We start from the raw sequence: 25,158 nt of genomic DNA, 5'->3' as shown, positions 1-25,158 counted from the left end.
GGAAGGAGAAATGAAAGGGCGAATGGGTGTGTGTTTGTAGAGTCTGGACTGTTTGGGCACAGGGTGGAACATTCAGACACAGAACCGAGACGTGCATAGGATGTAATATTGATACAAATATGGTCGTAAGGCAGTGTTTTTTTCCTTTCTTTTCCATTAAAAACGTATCAATGAGGGGCGCCCGCTGGCCTAGTGGTCAAGGCGCATACCACATACTAGGCTATGATGCCTGCTGGCGTCGCCGGTTCAATTCCCGATCCGGACGACCTTTGCCACCTGTCATTCCCCATCTCTCTCCCCATTTCCTGTCAGTCTACTATCCTATCAAATAAAGGCATAAAAAGCCCAAAAACAAATCTTAAATAAAATAAAATAAACATATCAATGAGAGAGAATTGTGCTGATAAATCTTTAAAAACCTGCAGTGCGTGTGAGATGAGAGCGCGTGAGAGAGAGATAGGCCTGTCACAATTATTATATAATCATCTAATCACAATTATTTCATCATAATTGTTTCCATGTTGAAAACCTTTCAAACATACAGCAAAAGAAAAAAAAGCTGAAATAGCTGATCTACAAGATCTGTAAGCCTGCTGCCCCCGCACCGCTTATTTGTCATATCTGCCCTATGGAACTTTTGATAACAAAGCCTAAAAGGCAAACAGAAATTAATTTTGTATTCTTATGTTCAATGCTAAAAAACAAATAAATCGTTAATCGCAATCATTAATGGGACAATGAGGTCAACTTAACCCATTTAGGCCTAGAATCATTGAATGCTTTAACTATTGAAAAATAGCAGATATACAAGCTCACAGCACGGCACCGAGTGCCGCGCTGCGAGCTTGTAGATCTGCTATTTTTTTTTTAATCGTGAAAATTAGAATTTTTACCCGATTCTATAAGTGTCTTTTGAATCCTTTTAAGATTTTTTGAAAAACCTATGTTTCTATGTCAGCAATCTGGCTAGCCAGAAAATGATATGTATTTGGCCACGGACCCCCATCTCAAAATATTTAGTTCCAGGGACCACCCAGAAGCTAAATTTGAGTTCCAAACGTTCGCTTTGAAAATACATATGTTCAAAGATTTGCACACATTTTCACGACGTTTTCAAAAATAGCAGATCTACAAGCTCGCAGCGCGGCACTCGGTGCCGCGCTGTGAGCTTGTATATCTGCTATTTTTCACTGGTTAAAGCATTCAATAATTCTAGGCCTAAATTTAAATGCCGTCATGGTGACCCAGGCGGAGAGGCGAGACGTGAACGCACCGAGATGAGGACAGAACTGAGGGAGCGCCTGTGGCATCAGCTGTCCAGCCTGGTGCTGACACACAATGTTGGCGATCTCCTGCCGGCACTGCTGCGTGTTGGCGCGGTGCAAGGCGGAGAGCGCGTCCTTGCCCATGATGTCACATTTGGGCACAAAGTCCCCGCCGGGGCCCTGGGGCACCCCGTCCACGCTGCCCGGCTCGCCCGGTATGACGGGAGGCGGGAGCCTGGCGCCGCCCTCGCCGCCTCCTGCTCCCCGGGCCTCGCTGAAGTTGCGGCTGCTGGAGGGGTCATGGGGGAGGACGTCCACTCCGGCCCCCGTCATGCCTTGCTCCTGGGCTCCCTTCGGCCCGCCGGGGGGCTTCCGGCGCCCCCGGTTGGCGCCCCTGGCCGCCGCGCCGCCCGTCTGCAGCCGGCTGCCCCCGCTCCTCCCCGACAGGGCGTTCTGCCGGTCCCACGGCACCGCGTCTCGCTTGGGGTCCTGGCTGTTGTGGTCGGGCAGCTTAGACCGCCTCGTCTTCCTCTGAGGAGATGGAGAAGGCGAGAGAGAGAGAGAGAGAGAGAGAGAGAGAAAGAGAGTGGGGGGAGAGATGGGGATTGATTGATTATTTTATTAGACAGAAATGGAAAACAGTACAAGTATAGTCAATACAATTGAAATGTACCGTAGTACAGTACAAGTACAGTTAAACAACCTGCCTAAAAGGAACATCCCAAATAAGACCTTTTACAGTCTTTTTTACGTTGGAAGCCCTCTGTATTTAATTCATGGACATCCATGGAGATGGGGAGAGAGAAGTGACAGAGGAGCAGTGGTGTAAAGTAACTAAGTGCATTTACTCAAGTAATATACTGAGATGTTACCGATCAATCGGCAATGGATCGGATCGGGCCGATCAAAGCGTGATCGGCGATAATCGGTGGTTTAGATCAAAAGGTAAATTCACCGATCCGATCGGATAGGTGCATCTGATCAACCAGCCGTTCAGTATGCCCACTTGAGGCCATTTTGGGGTATTGATTTCCACAGTGCTGAAGGAATAATTAGTTACTGCTATGATAATAAATACATAGTAATGCTGGTAAATAACTATAAGGCAAATATATAAATGAATTCATGAGTGAATGAATGAATTAAAGTTAAAACATTAACATTTAGAAAATATAAATAATAACTTGATCGGATCGGTGATTGATCGGTATCGGGTGATCAAACTTTTGTGATCGGTGCTCAGTGATCGGTTCCAAAAAACCTGATCGGACCATCCCTAATACTTAAGTACACTTTTGAGGTATTTGTACTTTACTTGAGTGTTATATATAAATTATAATATTATAAAACATACATAAACCACTTTAGCCCTATTTTATACCTTGGCTATTTGAAAATACAAGCTCACAACGCGTTGCGTGAGCTTGTAGATCTGCCATTTTCAAACATGTTGAACTTTTACTTTTGGTACTTGCCAACACTTTCATACTGTTACTCAAGTACATTTTGAATTCTGGACTTTTACTTGTAACGGAGTATGACTACTTTGCAGTATTCATACTTTTACTTAAGTATAAAATGTGAGTACTTTTTCCACCACTGCAGAGGAGTAGACAGGAGAGATGTGATTTAGAATCCATTCCACCCCCAGATGTCTTGCCAGTCATAACAGCAGAACATTGGGGGCAACTGCTGCTGTAAGGAGGAGGCGGATGATTCAACCTCTAACATGACAAGAGAGAGAAACCCGCTAAGACAACAGACAGGAGCTCCAGAGACAGGGATGTGTTTACTCCACTTTGGTTTTCAGTTTACCCCCCCTATGATCTGAGTTATTTTTAGCCAAAGCTCTGCCTTTTGTGGACTTAATCTGTGAGAAACAGTTCAGGTTAAGGCGGCACACTTACAAAGACACAGAATGAAGCCATTCCGTGTGGGGAGTCTGGGGACCTTAACAAAACCTCTGTGACAAAGCTTGCGTGCACGTTGGACAATTATCCAAAAATATATCAAAAATGATTTGGAAACAAATACTGACTTAACCTTTCTCGTGTAGGTCAATCGATTAACAGAGAAGCGTTGTTTTTTCTTCTTCTTCTTACAGTATATATCAAACCAATCATCAAGGACGATGATACACGAAAGAAGAAGAATGATGAGAAAGCATTTTCAAATATTTTATAATTGACTACATCCATTAACAACTTAACCCTGTATTATAGTTCCTTGTTCAATGGTGGCGTACAGAAATAGTGTGTGAGCATGTAGATCTGCCATTTTCACTTTTCATAATGTAAATACTAAATAAATAAACTTCATCATAATTCGTTAACACCCTGCTCTACACACCGCATTTGGCATATGAACGCACAAAAATCAATCGTAGAAGAGAGCTCGGGAGACCATACTGAGGGTCCACAAAAGGGCCAACCTGAGACATCCATGTCTGAGCAAGCGTGTTTCTGTGACACGTAGGGATGGGACGATAAGCGATATTATCGTTTATCGTGATAAAACACTCATGATAATCGTATCGCGGAGATTTCATTTATCGTGATATCGTCCTCCGTAATGCACCGGGATCAATTCACCTTTTATTTGCCGAGCTGCATATGCGGTACCATTTAAACCCTCTATTGGTAAAATGTACTTGATACAGTCTTTTTTTTTTCCAATCAAACGTCTTTGCCAAAAAATGGCCGATCTACAAGCTCACAACGCGTCGCAATGCGACGCGTTGTGAGCTTGTAGATGACCTATTTTTTGGCAAATGTTCCGTCCCGGAATAATGGATTTTGATTGTCGTGATTCGTGATAATATCATAAATCTTTTGTTACAATAATCATGATATTAAATTTTCATATCGTCCCATCCCTAGTGACACGTGACGGCCGCGGCGTGGCGGCCCTTTGCAGAGCAATCACAGGAGGCCTTTTCAAATGGACAATGGAGGGCACCGCTGGAGCCAGGGATGCCATCCTCAACACAGCTGGCCAGCATCCTTGTTGGAGTGGAGCCAAATAGACCTATCAGCACTCAGCAGCCACCCTGCCAGTTCCAGTGGTGATCTGCGTCATCTGCCCCACCACACACACACACACACACGAACTTCGGATATTTGAAAACAGACAATATTTGCCATTTTCTCATTTCGAAAGGATCTTGGAAAACTACTATAATGACAAGCCCAAAATGGGGTTGGGGACAACAGGTAGAAACTAAAGTAGGTATTTGACCAGAAAAAGGCAACTCTGATCTTCTTCTTATCGTCCTCTGATGAAGGCGCTGTGTGTGTGTGTGTGTGTGTGTGTGTGTGTGTGTGTGTGTGTGTGTGTGTGTGTGTGTGTGTGTGTGTGTGTGTGTGTGTGTGTGTGTGTGTGTGTCTCTCTCTCTCATCTTTCACATTGTCTACAGTGATACAACCTGTCATTTGTGACTAAATTAAACAGGACAGCCTAATACAGCCCTGTCTCACATTGCTGATCCAGCAGCAGCTAAGAAGTCCAACAGACCCAGAACAGATCATGGCTAGAGGCACTACAGAGTCGTCATGATGAAGGTGACATCTACGTCTTGAAAACGACAACAACAATAAAACAGACAGAGCACCAAAAAAATACTTAACTGAGTGACTTCATTCATGGCCCTCAAAACACCTTCCTAGCGGGTAGACGTGATCCTCTTATAATCTGCTTTGAAGTAATAATAAACGAAATCCCAGAAGTATGACCAAGTTGAGGTTTTGTTGGCGGAATTCCTCGCGCTGACAGTAAATCCAAAAAGAGCATGGGATTTAGAGGCGTATCTGTAACAACAGCCACATTTCACAGAGGAAAAACAACACTACAACGCAGCTCTAGAGGCCTGTGTTCATCTGAGAGAATTGTGTTAAAAACATCCATTACATGAAATACCGGTATAAGATGTCCATCTTCCCAATTCCCAGTAACACAAAATAAAAAAACACATAAATCCTCAGTGTTAATTTAACTCTGAGAGCTTTCAAAATGGAACAAATACAGGTAAATTTTGTACCTCACCGGGTTTAACATGCTTTGCTGGCAATACCATCATCTTGAGTTATTGATCTGTGGCCACACTGGACTAGGCTACTTCAACATCATACTTCACCGTCCCTGACTCCCCTATATACAACACAATTTAATCTCAAAGCAACAGTGTAGCGAGAGATCAATAAGACAATACAGTTCCGTCTGGGGGAATCGGTCATGTTCATCTTCCTGCACTGGGGATTTGAACCAGAAGAGAAACAACAGAAACAAGCACAAATGGGAAAGGTTTAGCCGAGAACGTTATGGCAAAAGCTATTCTAGCCTGGGGTTTCATTGGCATGCTGCTCTTATAGGTGGTTCTTTAAACACATCCTCTGCTGCCGTCATGCAGCATTTTTCTTGTGTATAATAGGGATGAACGGTGCAAATCACAGCTCGCCGCATGGTCGGCCTCAGTGGAATACAAAAACAGGCCTCCGAAAATTGATAGGCGTCGCAAAAGCAGGGCTTGAGCTTATTTTGGCTTCTTCTGGATGAGCAATATCACATCCCTGCCACGCTGGTTTATTGGATCCTGCGAAAGGCGCCTCAAAACATTTGCACTTGGAGGAGAGGGGGCAAGAATAACAGTGAGTGGGCCGCGGGCTTCCTGCCTGTGTCAGACGACGACATGGCAGAAAGCAGGCTCTCCTGCCACAAGCCGCTGGGACACCGACAGCCTGCCAGGGACAGTGGGAACAGAACAGGGGCCGCGGCCAGGCCAGCGGGGTGGGACGTCACAGAGCAGATAAACGAGCGCCAGCGACGAGGCAGCAGCCAACCAATACAGCGCAGTCAGCTAGCAGACATCCCATCACACTCCAAAAGCCATTACAGTGAGAGGCACTGTACGGCCCAGCAACATACCACGCATTGCACTGCCTGCTGCCTCGCTTCTCCCGAGAGTCGAGTTAACAGGCAAGTGAACATATCGGAGGACAGAGAGCTTAAGTTTGACAGCTGCGCGGGAGTGAGAGCTCGCCTTTAAAGACTATTGTTCTCTCATGTTCGATAAAGAGGCCTCTATGAGTGCATGTTCTCGCACAGAAAACAGCTGCATGGAGCAAGGGCCTAACGTTAAAATGTTTCTTATCGCCCATTTTCACAGCTTTTAATTAGCACCATCGTGTCAAAAATGTATTGATTCAAAAGCGAGCCAAGAAGCCTCTTTTCTTTCCAATTAGAGCTGAGCGAAGCCATATCAGCGCCGTAATCTGCTGGAACGAAAGAGGAGGAGAGAGCCAGAGAGAACAGGCACAGAATGAGTCCAACAGAGCGCAAGACGTTGCCTGCTCCTTCTGTTCAGCATGCAGCCTTAATAAAAACACGTGGCCATGTTCACACGTCTGCAGCCAGCTGCTGATTAGAACACAGCTGACATGAGACACTGCTGAGCTGTGAGGAATCACTCGGTCTCACCCCACCTTGCTATGCCTCCCCCACTGAACAACTCTCACAGAATGCCTCTCTCTGCTCTGAGCTCTGATGAACAGTGTTCCAGTGCAGTGGTTCTCAACCTGTGGGTCTGCAACCCCAGGGGGCTCCCCAAATTATTTTGGGGGTCCCCAGGTGATTAACCTAATGTGGAACATTGTTTTCTCACTCACAATACCAACATAAAGTTTAAGTGTATAGAGGGTATCTGCACATTTCTAAAGTGACAATTTAAGGACTTTTTAAAAACACTAAAATGACAAATTGGCCAAATTGTCAGATATTAGAGGCAGAAATTGTGAAGATAGGCGAGGCGTTGTTGTGAGCATGTAGATCAGCTATTTTCACAATATAGAACCATGTTATACAAAATGTTATGCCTCAACTCTTCAGTGCTCGTCTGTGTGTGTGTGTGTGTGTGTGTGTGTGGGGGGGGGGGGGGGGGGGGGGGGGGGGGGCGGGTCCCCAGTACATAGGATACGCTTCCCTTTCATTCCAGATTAAAGCACTGTGCGAGGTCTGGTGATGTGTAAACCCTGAAAAATGTGTGTTAGGTCGGGAGCTTTGTCGGGTATACTGTACAATAATCCTACCTGTATGGTTAAGCAGACTGAGGTGTCTATTTTGTATGTTCATTTTATTTTATTATTATTATTGTTATTTCCTTTTTGTCTTATTGTTCTTGTAAGTGTTTTTTTTTCTTTTTCTCTTGTTTGGGGGGGGAAATTATATATAATTAAGATGTTTTTTGTGATAATGGGGATATACGAAGCATTGTTAAAACATTTTCTTGATTCATACAATGAATGCTTGTTAAAAAACACAATAAACAAAAGTTTAAAAAATATATATATATATATGTATTATTTTAGGGGTCGTGTCCTGAAAGGTTTGAGAAACACCGTTCCAGTGAACAGTCACTCCATTCCATCAGAATGAACCTGATGAGGGAGGAAAGCATGCGTTACTTGGGGCGCACAGCTGAGTGAGTGGGGTCAGAAAAACGGACGCTGCTTCCTTCCCTCAAGGGGCATCGTATGTCACGTTTCACGTTTCCTGTTTACACTGACGTCTGTACAGAGGAAATGGATTAATTGCGTCTTAGCCGGTGTTATTTTTATCCAGAGAGGGCGGGCGGCCAGAGAAATGCAGAGAATAGAGCTTAGCAGGCTGTTGTTGTGCATGGGGCCACTGTCTGAGCTGGTCCACACTGACTGACACTCAAGTGTGGAGTTTTCTCGGCAGAAATGTCGGGCATCAAGAACAGATCCCCGATATTTCCCTCAGATCTGCTTTTCTAAACATCTCCACTGACTGAAAGCCTCCATAACTCCCTCCGCAGCCTGTCTCTCCCTTCAGGCAGATATCTGTGGTGTTCTGGAGGCTCCGCACATGTCACATCATGATGGGAAAAGAGGGCAGAGGGTTCCTACCAAACTCACATTTCAGCTCACATTCCTGTGTCTTCCACTGTATCCATGTGTCTCAAAAAGCATAATGGCGAAAAATGCGAAGCCCTCTGGGAGCCATATCTGTTAACAGCTCACAATTACCTTATTTAGAGAAGAACTGGGAGGGTCTGGGGCATAACCCAGAGGCACTGTTCCAGGTGTGCATGAGAGCTACTGTACAGAGGGAAGGTTCCTACACAGAGAGGTTCTGCTGCCCAAGGTTACGATGACTGGTTCAAAGACTTTCTTTGGGGTGGCCTCAGTCAGCTTTATTCTCTTTAGTTAAGGACTACTAGCCCTTACCCGTTCAAAGATATGAGCTCCAAAATGATGTGCAGTGTGTGGGTTATGGGATGTGCACTGTGCACACAGTATATGAGGGATAGAAAGTAACTTTAACTGGTGCTTGCATGATGTACTGTAGGAGCATCAATGTAAGAAACCCGTTTTGTTTAATGGCTACAGAGATACTGTCCCCCCCCCCCCCAGCTCGCCCGCCCACCCGCCTGCACACACCCGCCCGCCCGCCCGCCCGCCCGCCCGCCCGCCCGCCCGCCTGCACACACACACACACACACACACACACACACACACACACACACACACACACACACACACACACACACACACACACACACACACACACACACACACACACACACACACACAGAGCTGGTTAAACATTTTGCCTCATGCTAGATGCAGAATAGATGTGCCTCAAGCTAGATGCAGAATAGATAGTAGATACACCATAAAAATGCTAATATACAGCATATGATTTGTGAACGTGACAAACGGGCTTCACAGTTATGTCAGGTGTGTTCATATGCTAATGGTGATGCGATTTCAGATCAATTGCTCCAGCCACTGAGGAGAAACGCTAGCCCTTACCCGTTCAAAGATATGAGCTCCAAAATGATGTGCAGTGTGTGGGTTATGGGATGTGCACTGTGCACACAGTATATGAGGGATGGAAAGTAACTTTAACTGGTGCTTGCATGATGTACTGTAGGAGCATCAATGTAAGAAACCCGTTTCGTTTAATGGCTACAGAGATACTTCCCCCCCCCCCCCCCCCCCCCAGCCCGCCCGCCCACCCGCCTGCACACACACACACACACACACACACACACACACACACACACACACACACACACACACACACACACACAGAGCTGGTTAAACATTTTGCCTCATGCTAGATGCAGAATAGATGTGCCTCAAGCTAGATGCAGAATAGATAGTAGATACACCATAAAAATGCTAATATACAGCATACAATTTGTGAAAGTGACAAACAGGCTTCACAGTTATGTCAGGTGTGTTCATATGCTAATGGTGATGCGATTTCAGATCAATTGCTCCAGCCACTGAGGAGAAACGCTGTTTCAGACAGACAGACAGACAGACAGACAGACAGACAGACAGACAGACAGACAGACACTCACTCACTCACTCAGACATTCGCGAAATTATAGTATAGATGATAGTCCTAGGATTTACGTTATGAGTGTGTGTGTGTGTGTGTGTGTGTGTGTGTGTGTGTGTGTCCAGTTGGAACCCGGCCTCAAGGAACCCTGAGGTTCTCTGGACCCCACTTGGAGGCCTTTTCCACCGGCAAAGAACCGGTTCGGGTGCTTTCTCCCACCTATGGGATGGCAACTTTCTTGGAACCTTGGTTCATTCTTGTGAACCGGCCACGAGCCAACTTTTACGGTTTGGAACCAATTCGGTTCTCGGTGGAAAAGCTCACCTCTGGTTCATCCCATAGGCGGGAGAAAGAACCCGAACAGGTTCTTTGCCGGTGGGAAAAGGCACCTGGGAGAAGTACTGGTCTAAAAGAGGAACAGAGTTTACCCAAAACCTTGGCAAAAATGGAATCAAAACTAAACTAGAAGGTGCAATTGTTTAGGAAATTGCAAGTGTGGACGCAAATCCAGTGGAAACTGAATTCAGTCTTACTATTTACATTAGATATTGTGATGTCAAGTGAAGCATGACCGATCCTTTCTGATTGGACATTATATTGTCCAAGATATCCAGCTTTACAACCCGTATAACATCAGTCAAAAGGTTAACAAAAAGCAGGTTCACTTTGCTGGCAAAAAAAATCTCAGACCGAATACAATAGTGTGTTGCCTATATAGCAAACACACTGATTAAGTTCAGATGTGGGTGATCCTGGCATTCAAAGAGGGGCATGGCAGTGAGAGAGACAGCTTCTCTTCTTTTCAGGTCGAGACCCAAAAGAGAAATTAGACGTTTGCCCGGAACCCTAACTATTGAAAAGAAACAGCAGCAAATGTCTCAACAGTGTGGCTATCGTGTGCTGATCTCTGGGTGAGAGAGAGACAAAAAAAAGGACTTAACAGCGCAGAGATGACAGAAAAAAGTGTGCATTTCCACAATAGTTACAGGGATAGCCGAAAACGCAATATGATAGATCAGGGGTCTTCAACAGGGGGTCCTCAGAGTTAATAGAGGGGGTCCTCCAAATCTGTGTGATAAACATTTTTTGTCTCCATTTTAATAGCATGCACTTGAACCCTAGTGTCCATATCCTGAGAACTTTAGCCAAAAATAATAGATCTACAAGCTCACAACGCCTCGCGCTTGCGAGGCGTTGTGAGCTCGGCTGTGTAGATCGGCTATTTTCAGCAAAGAGCTTTGGTGTAGAAGGGAAAAAGAGCTGACTAAGTACAGAGTGAAAGGTCATGTTTATTGACGGTTCAAGTGGTTAAATATCTGAAAACACAAATTGACATGAATCCAAAATACACATGATGATTGTGCTGTCAAACAATGAAACTGGATGGAATCTCTGAAAAGGCTGTGGGGGTCCCCGCTTCATCTCTCTCTCAACTAAGGGGTCCTTGGCCTGAAAACGTTGAAGACCTCTGTGATAGATATTACAGAATAGCTGTCAAGATGTGCATAGACCTGATTCAGATGTCCTATGTTCCTGTCAGTCGGAATTAATCAGAGCATACAGTCTTTGATAGAAGTGACATTGGCACTAGACAGCCAGCTGACACCACAATGCTTGTGAAGCAATCCTCCTGTCTACATCTCAATCTTGAATTATGCTCCGTCGTACCACGGTGTCCACGCTCTGCCGACGAGATCTGGTGCACATTAGCTTGTAATAAATCAGTTCTAGTCGCTAAGTATCACAGTCAGTCCGAACTGACAACAGACGGCCAAGACACAGCACGACCCGCCGCCGTTATAAAGATCTTTGACAGATTTAAATCACAAAACACTAAAAAGGCGGTGACAGCAACTTTATAGATATCATCAACCACCAGTGGTCCTTGAGGGGGTTCCAGGTGGTCCCCCCAGCTAAATGATGGACAGTTGGTAACCAAATGGACCCTTGTAGATCTTTAACTGTTGACAGTTACATTATTGTTAAACATCTACAAGAGGTCTACACAATTAGAGAATGTAGAATTTAATTGATAATATATATTTGATCAATATTTACTATAGTTACCACAATAAACCAGTAAAACCACATCAATACAGCATGGTATTGTGGACAAAATCTTATCCAACGACAACACAATATTCTAAGTTATGGGTCTGAGAGTCTAAATCTCATCAGATGGTGGTCCGTGGCTCAAATGCCCAAATAAACAATGGTCCTTGACGTGAAGGAAGGGTTGAAAACCCACTGGTTTAACAGTACAGTTAGCCGCTAACGTTGCTAACTAAAACCAGCGCTAGAATTAAAGAACCCGAGCTGGATCTCTCTCTCTTTCTGCCAGCCAGTCAGCCAGGCTGCCACCACGTACCGTCCGTCCACCACCATGCCGCCGCCGACAAAACACGCAACCCCACGGACCCCCACGGACCCCCACGCGTCTCACCTCGGCCTCGCCCTCCTCCAGGCTCCGGAGACTCCACACCACCAGACCCTGCACCAGGAGGATGGTCAGCGCGGCGGCGATCGCCAGTTTGTAGCGACGGAGGAGCTTCTGCACCCGAGCGCTGGCCACCATCTTTCCTCCTCCTTCTCTTTCGGCTCAGTTCCGTTCAGACTCCGCCGTTCGCTCGCTCGCTCGTTCGCTCAGGCGCGTGCACGCCAGAGGGGATTGCGTGATTGCGTGTGAACCATGATAATAGAGCGAGAGCTGCTTTCTATCGTGTGAACTTCGGGACTGCGCGCGCACGCCGTGAGTGACGCTCCTCCGCTCCACTTGTGTGCTTCGTCGTGCGACGGCGTCGCGCGGCACGAACACCGTGTGTGTGTGTGTGTGTGTGTGTGTGTGTGTGTGTGTGTGTGTGTGTGTGTGTGTGTGTGTGTGTGTGTGTGTGTGTGTGTGTGTGTGTGTGTGTGTGTGTGTGTGTGTGTGTGTGTGTGTGTGTGTGTGTAGGCTACAATGCTAGTGTACCCCAGAACTGCAGATTGTATGTTCCCCTTTTCAACTGTTTTTATTATGTTTTGACCATAGAGTTAGGTTTTGACACTTGCTTTGGCAATGTAGGCTAAATATGTTATGATGTTTTCTCATGACAATAAAGCTAATTGAATTGAGCATCTGCATCATTGTATGACAGACTGTGATAATTATTAGGCCTATATTTTGTACCAGTGTAGGCCTACTAATCTGTCATTAAACTGTACCTTTTCCTATGCAAACCTCTAATAAAGTTTTCAATCAATCAGTCAAACCTATAGTGTATCCTCATCCTCACACACTCATAGGTTGCTGCAAGGCCAAGGAGTTTCTACTAATTTGCAGCAGGCTAATATCAGAGTCTGGGGCCCCCCAGTGGCCTTTGATATGGTTCCATAAGTTTCTTAAAGCTCCTTTAAATAAACACAAGGACGCTTTACATCAACACAGACTAACTGCCAAAAGTAACTTAACAATAATCGTTTTATAATTGGAGGCTCTATGACCACGTCTATGTCCTCCCGGTGGGGGCTCCTCAACCACAGTGACAACACACAAAAATGTGTGTGGGGAGGTCAGGAGGAATTATTTTTCGAGTAAATTGGGGAGAAAAAAATAAAATAAAAAAGGGGTGGAAAATAATAGAGGTTGGCAAAGAATCGTAGGCTATAGGCTACTAAAACATATAGTAGTGCTAGCATAGCCAATTAAATTGTAAAATATTACAAGGCTAGTAATGAGTAAACAAGTTAAATATTGAAGTGATTTTGTATTTTGTATTAGTATTATTAGAAGGGTGGTCTACTCAGGAACGATGAGGGAATGAATGCCCCACCCTTAAATGCATGATCTGTGGCGCTGCCAAATTGACTGATAGATGATGTAATCTATCAGTCAATTTCTCCTCAAAATGATGTAATTTATCAGTCAAGTTCTCCTCAAAATGACATAAGACACTGCCTTTGTACCAACAAAGGCAGGGCCCTTAGCCAATGAGGTGCTGCCAAAGGATATATCTTTGTGCCCATACATGGTGTTACATGCGAGCCCACACTGTTTCGTAGGAACAGTATTTCTAGTTATTATTATTTATTATATGGATAATAATCCCATGCATGGGGGTAATTCAGTTTCAGCTTCACCCAGCTTATGTCCCACAATTAGCCTAATAATGCCTATATTAAGCTATAAATGTGTCTGAAGTTGACACCCAGGCCTCAAATGACTGAAGTAAATAAATTGGAAAGCTTATTGATTCAAGACAGATCTCCATCTGCCATCTCCAAGGTGCCACGACTGCGATGTCCCCTCATCACCTGAACTGCACAGCAAAGCACAGATAAACAAACACACTGCTGTTGTTAAATTCGGAACATTATATGCGAGAATATTCCAGCTAGTTCGTTGAAAGGGAATCTGTTGATCGTGGACTCTGAGTGGCTATTTCAAATCAGAAGTTTCTGCTTCACGTGGTGCCTACAGATTTCTACCCGAGGCGGCCAAAAAATAATAATAATAATAATCACCCAAGGCAACCGATCGAGGAAAAACAATCTAAGTTAATTACCCTAAGTAAGCAGTCATGTGGACTATTGCGCCCTTACTTGCTGTAGTCGATCTCATTGGAGTAACTAAGTAGGCCTACATAATACATTTAATTAAGTGCTGTAGGCCTACTTAAAGCTTAAAGGAGTAGTTCACCCCAAGATTACTTTTTTTCTATTGATTAGGCTACTAAGGCCATGGAGACTTGAGTTCAATACGTTTTTATTTGTCGCATATACCCTTGAGTGAGAAAAATAAATTACATCAAGCTATTAGCTTGATGTAATTTATTTTTGGGGGTCTCCAGATGATTAAATCATCTTGGGACCCCAAGAAATAATTTGGGGACCCGACCCCAAGTTTGAGAACCACTGCTCTAAACCAAACAGGTCCTGCGCTGGGCGACGTCACGGGGGTTGGACTGGACAGGGGCGACAGAGACAGTCCTCCTTCAGCACTCAAATACAGCAGCACGTGTTGTGGTGTGGTGACTGACTGACTGACTGCTGCTGAGTTTGGCTGAACCGACTAGGAGAGCGCACACACATCTGGAGACTGCTGTGCTGTCTGACTGTCACACTGTTTGGAAGATGGAGCGCGTATCTGGTCTAAATTCCTCGTGATCGTGAATAACGTGAGATGACGAGAAGCTTTTTAGCTGGAGTTCAGGAGGATTCAAGGGAACAGTCTTACACTCTTTACAGAAATGTCTACCACAGCAAGTCCAGCGTTCTCCTCCTCACTGCTTACATCGGATCAACTCACTGTGATCGTGGCATCATGTAAGTTAAGCCTTTAAGCTCTCAATATTACATTTTCCACGAAAGAGCCATCAACCTGAGTTTAGACGGGCATATGGTATCATCATCAACCCTTCTGCATGTTATTGCTGTAGTTAGCCCATGTGAACTGCTGTTTCTGCGAATTGAAATTAGAATGCGAAAAGGTGAACCATATCTGAAAAGTAGGCTTTAGGCTACTTTAATAGTGTTATTATCCTATAGCCAACCAAGTTGTAAAAGTAAACGGATGAGCCTGCTTGTGAAACGAGACCAAATATCTGGTAGCCAGTTTACTGTGACACTTCACACAGTAAAATCCTCAAATCCTTAGCGTTCATTTAAAGAGTGTTAAAATTGACACAAGGTGACAAATGGTCCATTTGTGTCCATCTTCATCTTTACATTAGAGTGTGACTTGAGAGAGACTAGAGTTAAATTAACACAGATGACTTTGCTGTGTATTAAACAATGCTACAAAAAGACTGCATTCCATATAGCTCTCTGAATAACATTTAAGATGCTTAAAGTGTGTAGACAGACCAAAAGTGAATACATGGATCACCATCTCACAGTGAGTGAATGCTTTATCTGTGACATGGCCTATATGCACTGTAACCTTTAGCATTCTAAATGCTTTTAGACTAGCCACTGTATTTCACGCAGAGCTCTCTGAATCATTTCACATGAAGGATGGACACAATTTTATATCTTGGTATTTATTCAAAAATATTGTGATATCGATACAATAAACAATATTCACATACAAATTTCATATTTTAAGTTTTGCAACAGTGAAAACTAAGCATTATTCAAAAAAGAGCATACGGTAATAACAAGTCAATATCACTCTTGATTTTAAGTGCTATTGGGTTCCCACACTTGTTATTTGATATTCTAAGTGTAGCAAAAGGCAAGAGGCAATGATATGGGAAACGATATGGCCGATATATTGCCCATACCTCGATAACGATACGATAACAATATATTATGCAGCACTATTTCACATTAAATATTGCTTAAAGTTTGTAGACAGACAAATACATGAGTAAATAAATCCCCATCTCACTGTGAATGCTGTATCTGTGACATGGCCTACATGCACTGTAACCTTTAGCATTCTAAATAAAATCTATGCTTTATCTAGACTTAGTTGACTAACCACTGTATTTTATGTACGTAATAGGCCTAGTAGTTCTAAACAAATAAAACCCGATGCCTGATTAAAAAGGATTAACACACTATCTTCTCACTTTATTCCAGTCTCTTCTCTGATCTTTTTTTCGGTGATTGTGGCGCTACTGTCCATTATCTACCGTAAAGACCCTCAGTGCTGCAAAGTTCGCTTCTATCATGAGTCACATGGAGATATGGTGAGTAAACACTCTATTTTACTGAGGACATTATATCCAATCCATACTATATCAGCAGGACAGATTACTGGGTGGACCATGGGAACCAACAAAACCTTATTAACATCATGACCTATTGTGGGATTGATCATTATAGGGCAGGCGAACATTTCTCAAATCTTTCAAACAAAATAAAATAGCAGCTCAACAAGCTCAAGTCCCATCATGACACCATCATGTGACAAAGTGTCAAATAGGGCTTAAGTGGTCAAGAAGTGTCAGATTTAATTTGCATCGCAATGGGAGGACTAGAATAAACTTGATATGATCATTGTCAGGGCATGGATTGGCCTCAATTGAATTAGCTGTTCATCTGGCCTCCAGAAATATCTCAGAGTGCAGCACTAACTCTAATGGATGTGGACAACATTAGCACCTGGAACAGACATTGTTATGGATTCAGCACCAACATAAATACGCACATCAAACACAATCATATTAGAAACGTCTGGCAATGGCAAGTGCGCATGAAGCAACAACAGATCTTTCGAAGTTTCGTTTCTGAAGGAGGAACAAACAACTGTTTTTCTGTTATTATGGTGATATATGGAGGTACAGGAAACCGTGCTGAGGAAATGTAAACTCTCCACATGGGGGTACCTCTTGACTTGCTTTACCCGTCCGCTTGTACTTCCTCTTCCTGGCTTATGTCCCACCTCCACTGGACCCTGGGGGGAAGTTTAATGTTATCTTCGGAGTGCAGGGACATGGCATCATACCCCCCCCCTCCCCTCTCCCTCCCTTGTAGACAGGATGTTACGTTTGGGCAGGGTCTTGTTGTTACGTCTCGTCTCACACCAGGAACAGGAACCTTGTTTAACCGCTACATATTGACCAATGACCATATTGACTTTCACCCATACTTTACGTGGCCAACGTGGCATGGTGGCAAATAACAGAATCCCAACAAGCCATGTCTGAACCTATGGTCTGGTTTTGAGAACTGAGACTGTTGGCCAGTGCGGTTCTCTTGAGCCCCTTTTCGGGGACCCCAAGATGTTCCAGGGGGTCCCAAGCTAAATGATTGATAGTTAGGAACCAAATGGACCCGTATGTGTGTACGGAGTACACGTCCATTTGGTTCTATTTGTATACTCTGAGAGCTATGGGGGTCGCTGGCCTAAACTGGGGGTCTTTGCAATTTCGAAGTTTGAGAACACCACTGTATAATAGGCTGCAAGGCCTCAGGGAGCCCTCAAGGTGAGAAGGTGTTGGGTCACACAGCCTCAGCCTATTGTCATTTGTTGCACAGTATAGTAATTCATTTATTTCAGATGTAGTAGAACTTTTGCTGCCTGAAAGTGAATGTGGTTCATTGATTTGGGTGCATGGTTGGGCAGGGAAAGGTTAGGCCAGGGGGTGAAGGGGTGCGAGGGAACGAACATGTGAATCCACATGAAAGCGAGTGTCTTTCATCGTGTCCCCATAGGGAGCGTTAACGTGTCTTCTGACGACTTCGTAACCACATAGCTCTCCCTGCTTCAGTTTGCACCATGAATAGTGGCCCAGACCCCTCTGTGGGTGTTGGGGACACAGGGGACACAAGGGACAATGGTCCCCCTTTAGGCTGCGGCTGTGAAAAAAAGGCCCAGTGCCGACAGGGTCCTCCCCCGACTTCAACTCTGATTTTACACGGTTGTGCTTTTTCACACTGGTTGAATCAGTGGCAGGAGACAAAAGGACGTCTCTCTCTTCTCCTTCTTTTTTCTCCTTTCTTTCCTAAGGACGTCTTTGCTCCCTTAAAAGTGCAAACTGGCAAGGGGAAGGTGACCTTTGACATTACCTTTTCTGTCCCGTCTCTCTCTGTCACATGACGTAAGGGTTATGGCAAAGGTCAATAGAGTGCGTCACTCCGCGTTTTGAGTGATGTCATTGTTTACTCCGGGCCTGGGAAAGTGATATGCCCTGATATCTTTGATAGTGATAAATGTCTGCTGTTGCTATCGGAGATGCTTGCCCGGCAATTCACCGACTGTGGTCCTGACGCCCCGTGACATCATGGTGGTCCGACTCTTATAGTCTGACGACAAATTGACTCTGTTGTAACGCCGCCGCAAGTGACGTACGAGGCCATAATGTGTAGTGGAGCGCGCTCGTTTAAAGAGGAGCCCGCTGTAGTTACAAGGGGAAGAGAGATGTTCAAAAGACCTTTCTGTGTGTTTGGTTGCCTAGGGATGCTGGAGTCACAGTGGGACACCACATTGTTCTCCTCACAAAGGATGCTCATTTAAGCCAACGCAATCACCTAGTTTTCCGGCAAGACTCTTTTTATTTTCATTTAAAGGATCTAGTACCCTTTACAGTGGGACCCTGGTGTGGGCCTTGTTTAAGGAGGGGACGGGTGGGTCGGTCTGGGAGGGAGGGAGGCATGGAAATCGGAGGGTGGCCAGCGTCTCATTGGCTGGATAATTTATGGTATTGCTAAACAAGTCAGCGTCCATAGTGGTCAAATAGGGCATGAAAATTGGTCACTTAAGCTGAAATTAGTGGATCTTCTGACTAATTGCCCTTTTAAAGTGGTGGAAAACGGCAGGTATAGATATTGAGATTGTTTTCTCTGCACTCTTGAGGTCTATTTTGCGCTTAAAAGTACAAAAACGGAGCACTGACATCAGCCTTTCCCCGGCCACCTGTTTCTATACAGTGTTGTTATATTTTATAGTTCTGAAGTGACATCCTTTGAACTGATGCAGACGAGTTCATTGTTGTCATGTGTTTGTTCACACAGGCGGCTGCTCCACAGTACCACAGCAGCAGACAGACACTGGTGAGCTCAGCTTGTCTGGACTCAACTCACATCATCAATGACGACAACACTCAGGTAAGAGAGCCAGGGGCGTCACAAGGGGTAGGAAAGTGGGACTGAGTTACCAGGGCCCAAGGTGGAGGGGCCCTATAGTAACTTTAGCTATTGAAAAATAGCAGATATACAAGCTTACAGCGCGGCACCGAGTGCCGCGCTGGAGGCCAGATGAACAGCTAATTCAAATTTTGCCTCCGGGGAGGGGTCCCTGGAACTCAATATTTTGAGATGGGGTTCCGTGGCCAAATACATACCATTTTGGGGGTCCTTCACATGAAAACGTTTAAGCACCACTGACATAGGAAACATAAGTTTCTTGCACACATTTTCACGATTTCTCAAAAATAGCAGATCTACAAGCTCGCAGCGCGGCACTCGGTGCCGCGCTGTGAGCTTGTATATCTGCTATTTTTCAATAGTTAACATTCATGGGGGGCCCGCAGTGAATCCTTGTACCCAGGGCCCAGAATTTGGAGTGACGCCCCTGAAGAGAGCCCTGGGTTGTGTACCATAGCTTACCTCACCTGGCTAACAGCAGCCGTATCTGCTATCAGCCACAGCAATAACAAGCTTTCCCTGTGCATACACTAAGCCCGATACGCCCCCCGCCACCTTGTACAATACTTAGGCAAACACAGTTAACAAAGGCATGTTTATTTGTACCATAACTTCAGGTATATTTCATGCACAAAGGCAATGCAAAGTGCATTACATAACAAGGCATGAAAACATAATTAATATAAAATCATTATATCAAGATCAACAAGCTCACGATGCATTGCTTGTAGATCTGCTATTTACGCTACTTGTCGTACAACAAATATATAGGCCTTAAGTGGTTAAACTCTGGGAACAATAGGCCGGTCCGGGATACCGTCTCTAGGGTTCATAATGTAAAAACATAGTCAGAGGTGTATTTTGGCCGTAAACCATTGGGTTGTTTAAATGAACACAGGCTGCATGGTAAGACTAGTGGTTTCAGAGCCAACAGTTCAAAGTGACTGAGTATCCATGGACCATGACAAGTAGTGCTTGCCATTTTACAACCTACTTACCAATTAGGCATGTATCTGACACTCTTAAACGGGAGCGACTTTTTTACAAGAGCGAGATCTGAGTAAAAATGCAATGAACCCTAATCAACAAACGACAGGAGAAATGGTAGCTGTAATTAGAGTGAATGGTACATAATTAGAGTGCAAAGGAAAACAATTGAGTGCTTCAAAGTAACTAGGATACCAAGCAAACATCAAACCTAGCATCTGTCTAAACAACATGCTATCTAACATTCTTAGTATTTGCGGTCAAGCAAACACAATGTCTATCTAAATATAATGTGTGAACAAATAACCAATATCTGCAAGTATAACTAGCGATTTGGTTATGGTCTCTGTTGGGTCCAAAACCACTGACTTTCAGGATTCTAATACAAAAATAGCTAAAGTAGAAGATCTTAAGCTCAAAAGTTTGCACATCTGCTACTTTTGTGTGACGCTGAAGTGTGTTCAAGTAGGGCATTCAATTACGAAAATGAATGTCCGACCTAAAGTGTGCTTTGCCTCGCTCACAATCCCATCATTTCCCTGGTGTGTGTGTCCTTTCTCGCAGGCAGGTCAGCTGTTCTACGTCGGCGGGCCCTCCAGCTACACCCTGCCGTCTATGGAGGGGCCCCTGCCGAGGCTGCCCTCTTACGAGAGTGTCAGGAAGAAGGACCGCCAGAGGCAGATCCACATGATGATCGCCGACCGCTTTGGTCTCAATGGACCCATTATCATGGAGGTAGGGTATATTATAGGGACTACGACCTTGTCATGGCAATTTATGTGCCCTATGCGGTCCGAGCTCATAACAGACAAGACAATGCAGCGTTTCAGCCCGTTCTTCTATGGCCTTCAGCGTTACTAGGAGAAATATGGAAGAAGCTGTACTCCCATCAGCCACGTTCACCCTGGCAGCCCTGTTTTGCGCAACAGCAACAAGAAAAACGTTTTCCGAAAATAGCAAATCTACAACAACAATGACGTGTTGTGTGCTTGTAGACTGGATATTATTTCCATGCTACACAGTCATAAGACAAAGAACAAATCAGGCTTAAGTGGTTAAACTTCAAAGCAACCCTATAACCGAGTATGGAGGAGGCCCCTCATCTGTAGTAATAATGGGAGATTATTCAAGTTGGGTCGTCTCTATCATGACCATGCGGTCGCACAATATTGTTACAAGAGCTTATTCAAAGATTAGGCTGCCTTCAGGGCATTGTAAACAGGATGCTCATCTGCTCATCACCTGTCCACTTGGGCTGGTGGGCGCTTTTCAAGGCGCTCCTTTTTTTTACAGTGTTGATATTACGCAGAGCTTTTGACTTGCGCAACGCTCCAGCAAACAAGGTAATGAGAAAAAGGCACATCAAACATAATTAAAGTCTGCATCCTGACTGCAAACAGAGCCTTTAGAATGCAGCTTTTGTGCACCCTTTCCTTAATTAAACAGCCAGTAGCATGAGTGACCATTTCTTGCACGCACACACTCTCACACGCACGCACGCACGCACGTACACACACACACACACACACACACACACACACACACACACACACACACACACACACACACACACACACACACACACACACACACACACACACACACACACACACACACACACACACAAGGGGACCACTCATTCTGTCTGTCAGCATCCCACCTCCCCCAGACTGTGGTGGGAGTCTTCCCTTAATTGCCCCCTGTGTGTTCTGTGACCTGAAGCAGGACAGTTGTAAAACTTTGTGGCCCAGTACGTGTGTGGCTTTTCATATCGGACAAGGGGAGGATCTGTTGCCCGAGGGCCCCCAAGCAATTAAAAGATAAGGGGACTCAGTCAGAGAGTGTGCATCTGCCTGATGGGATCAGGGAGATATGGATTCATGCGGCCCTGTTCCAGGGAGCCAGTTTGAAGACGGATTAATCAGTAATGTAAATACAAACATGTTCCAATTATATTCCACTTTAGATAGGGTGTATCAGCCACGGCGTTCTCTGTGCAACATATTCATCCAGAGCAGGGCTAATCTCACATTATCTATTTAGCAGGCTATATGCTGCTTTCTTCTCTTGTCACCACCCCGGACAAAACTATTCACTGTCCTGAAGCTGGGCAGGAACAGTTCTATTCCCATCTCGTAACGTGGTGTTACTTTGGTGTGGGTGACTCAAAGTGAGTCAGTATTGTGGCCTATGATGCTGATTAAGCTGCATACAATGAGAGTGAGCTAAGGTCTGCTTTGTTTTGCAGACTATTGTGCTGGATAAGTCTGCTGAAGGTCAAAGTTAACTTCAATACGTTAGAGCTTCACTCTCTTAATAATAGTGGTCTCATGTAGACAATGTACAATAGGCTTCAAGTATTCAATTAATCTGTGATCAATTTAAACCATACAATGGTAGGGAAATATGGTCATAAAATAGAAAATTATGTAAAATGCTCATTTAAATCTGAACCCTTGTGTGTTTACCCAAAAAAACATACCTTTTCAGTAATAAGGAAGTTGGAGCAAAGACAAGCATGCACATTTTGACCAAGTTTTAAACAGCATATCGTTTCGATTTTTTTACATGAATGGTTCATTAATGTTTTGACAATCGGTTAATCAATTATCTGTTAATTGTTTCTCCCCTAAAACCATCCAGTCAAAAGCCTTGCACTGAATCCTTTATTCTTAAATAATACACCATCATACAATAAATAGTGTTGCACACCGAAGATGGCTCACAACTTGCCGTGATGTGAGCTTGTAGATCAGCCATTCTTGGTACGCATATAAATCAGATTTTAGCCTTGTCCCTATTCAACCCTATAACATCTCCCTGTCTTTCTGCCTTTCCCACAGCCACCACCAACATATGAGGAAAGCATGCGTCAGTCTGTGGTGCTTCCATACGACATCCTTGCATCTCATCTGGACGTCTCCTCTCCTCAGTACATCTATCCCACGCCACCTGACACAGAGCCTTTCCAATTCACCACCAACGATGACGCCCACAGCACTGTTCTCCCCGTGTGATCCAATCGGAAATGGACACATATTTGTGCGATAAAATCAGCCAAATGTTGTGTAGCTTCATGTAGGTGAAGTTACCGTATGAATAGAGAGATTACAGACTGATGGAGATGTGATCCTTCTTAACTTCAGTACGTGCTGATCTAGAGACCTCTCGTCAGCAGGATTGTCCAAAGTGTTGCCAAAGATGTGTTGCACACCCAGCAACGTTCGATGAATCATAGATGACAACTTTGAATGTTCAAACAACTCTTCCTACTACGGAGGAGTTTAATACTTGACAGGTTTTTTTTTACCACTGAAAAGGGAATCCATTAACTTGACCATCACCCCATCTGAGCTGGCTACATCTGTCCCAGCATGCAGGTGGAAAAACAAGATGGTAATGACAAGGATTGTATGTTAACATAAAAAATTAAGTGATTTCTGTTCACTTTAAGTGACTGGTAAAAATAATGTTATGTGGATTATACTGTGTTTTGGCAAAAATGTGCGCTCTCCTTTTTTTACTATATCTGAGTCAGAAACTGAACTTTGCAAGAGTTTCATACTGTGATCAAGTTGTCACATCATCTTACGTTTTTAGTCGTTATACCAATTCACCTCCATATTGCCAAACCGCTGCTGTTGGTCTGGGGAGGACTTTGTCTCTTCTGATACACATGGGCTCAACCGCTTCTTGTCACCTGACAGTGAGGAGTTTCACTGGGAGGGCAAAACACGTGCGGAGGACCATTCAACATTCTGCTCCGGGCTGAATAGGTTCCCCGAGCAACCTGTAGGAGTCGCTATTGCCACGACAGAGGACATCCTCCCCTGCTGGCTTCATACCCTCTGCCGAGTGCCCGGCCAAGCTGGAGGCACCTGTAACTTATTTAATAAAGAATTGTGTTATTGAATCACTGGCTGTGACTGGAATGCTTCTGCATGGGGTTCAACTTGTTAAAACTAGCAACAAATATAGCCACAAAGTGGTGATTCGGGGGGCGCCCGCTGGCCTGGTGGTCAAGGCGCATACCACATACTAGGCTATGATGCCTGCTGGCGTCGCCGGTTCGATTCCCGATCCGGAAGACCTTTGCCACGTGTCATTCCCCATCTCTCTCCCCATTCCCTGTCAGTCTACTGTCCTATCGAATAAAGGCATAAAAAGCCCAAAAACAAATCTTAAAAAAAAAAAAAGTGGTGATTCGGGAGTTCATGCCAACAGACTGTTAGAAGTTGAAATCTGGGAAGGGTCTCTAGACTTCGACAGTTTCTGACACCCGTATTAAGGATAACAAAAATGTTATGTGTTATGACGATCCAACAGACGTTCATTGATTTACGGATAAATCTGTGCCGGGCCTGCAATGCTGTCATGCCCTACTGTTCAATTTCAAAACAAATTTTGAAATGTTTTGGCAGCTTAATTAAACACCTGTACCCACCTAGTTTGGTGACGTTTGGACAAACCAACGGATTTATGTCCACATTTGCGTCAAGCCCATGTGCACATGTTTGCAACTGACCCCTTATTGGGTGATTTCAAAATCATTTTACAGTCATGATTCAACAGTGTTATTAAACATCCTGCAAGTTTTGTAATAATTTTAGTTATCTTTAGTGCGGTTCTGAAAGTGGGACTCCCCCAGAGGTCCTTGGGGGGTTCCAGGGGGTCCCCATCAAAATTATTTAATATAACAGTTTAACTACTTGCGTTGCATCGCGATGCGTTGTAAGCTTGTAGATCTGCTATTTTCAAAAGAATCTTGAGAAACTTGTGTGGAACATTTTGGAAACATTTTAGCAACATGAATCTTGTATGGGACTCCCTGGAACAAAATACTTTCAGATGGGGGCCAAATACATACATTTTGAGGTCCTTGACATGAAAAGGTTTGAGAACCACTGGTCGATATTATTATGAGAACGTTTCTGCAAAGTTTCATGTCAAGAATAAGCACAAACACAAT

General features: G+C 44.4%; 1 protein-coding gene across 1 annotated transcript in view; it reads right to left on the bottom strand.

Annotated features, from left to right (window-relative positions):
* The window catches only part of xylt2 (xylosyltransferase II), a 41,296-nt gene extending 29,072 nt beyond the window's left edge, over positions 1 to 12,224 (bottom strand). The window contains exons 1-2 of the mRNA XM_080722948.1: positions 12,076 to 12,224; positions 1,274 to 1,796 (exon numbers count right to left, since the gene is read on the bottom strand). Coding sequence (XP_080579074.1) covers positions 1,274 to 1,796; positions 12,076 to 12,207 — 655 coding nt within the window. The 5' untranslated portion in view covers positions 12,208 to 12,224. The remainder of the gene's footprint in view (positions 1 to 1,273; positions 1,797 to 12,075) is intronic.
* Between the last annotated feature and the right edge of the window lie 12,934 nt (positions 12,225 to 25,158).

This window comes from Nannobrachium achirus (assembly GCF_963921795.1).
Source record: "Nannobrachium achirus genome assembly, chromosome: 4".
NCBI classification, from domain to species: Eukaryota; Metazoa; Chordata; class Actinopteri; order Myctophiformes; family Myctophidae; genus Nannobrachium; species Nannobrachium achirus.
Note: the sequence above shows the minus strand (reverse complement) of the source record. Positions and strands in the feature narration are given on the sequence as shown.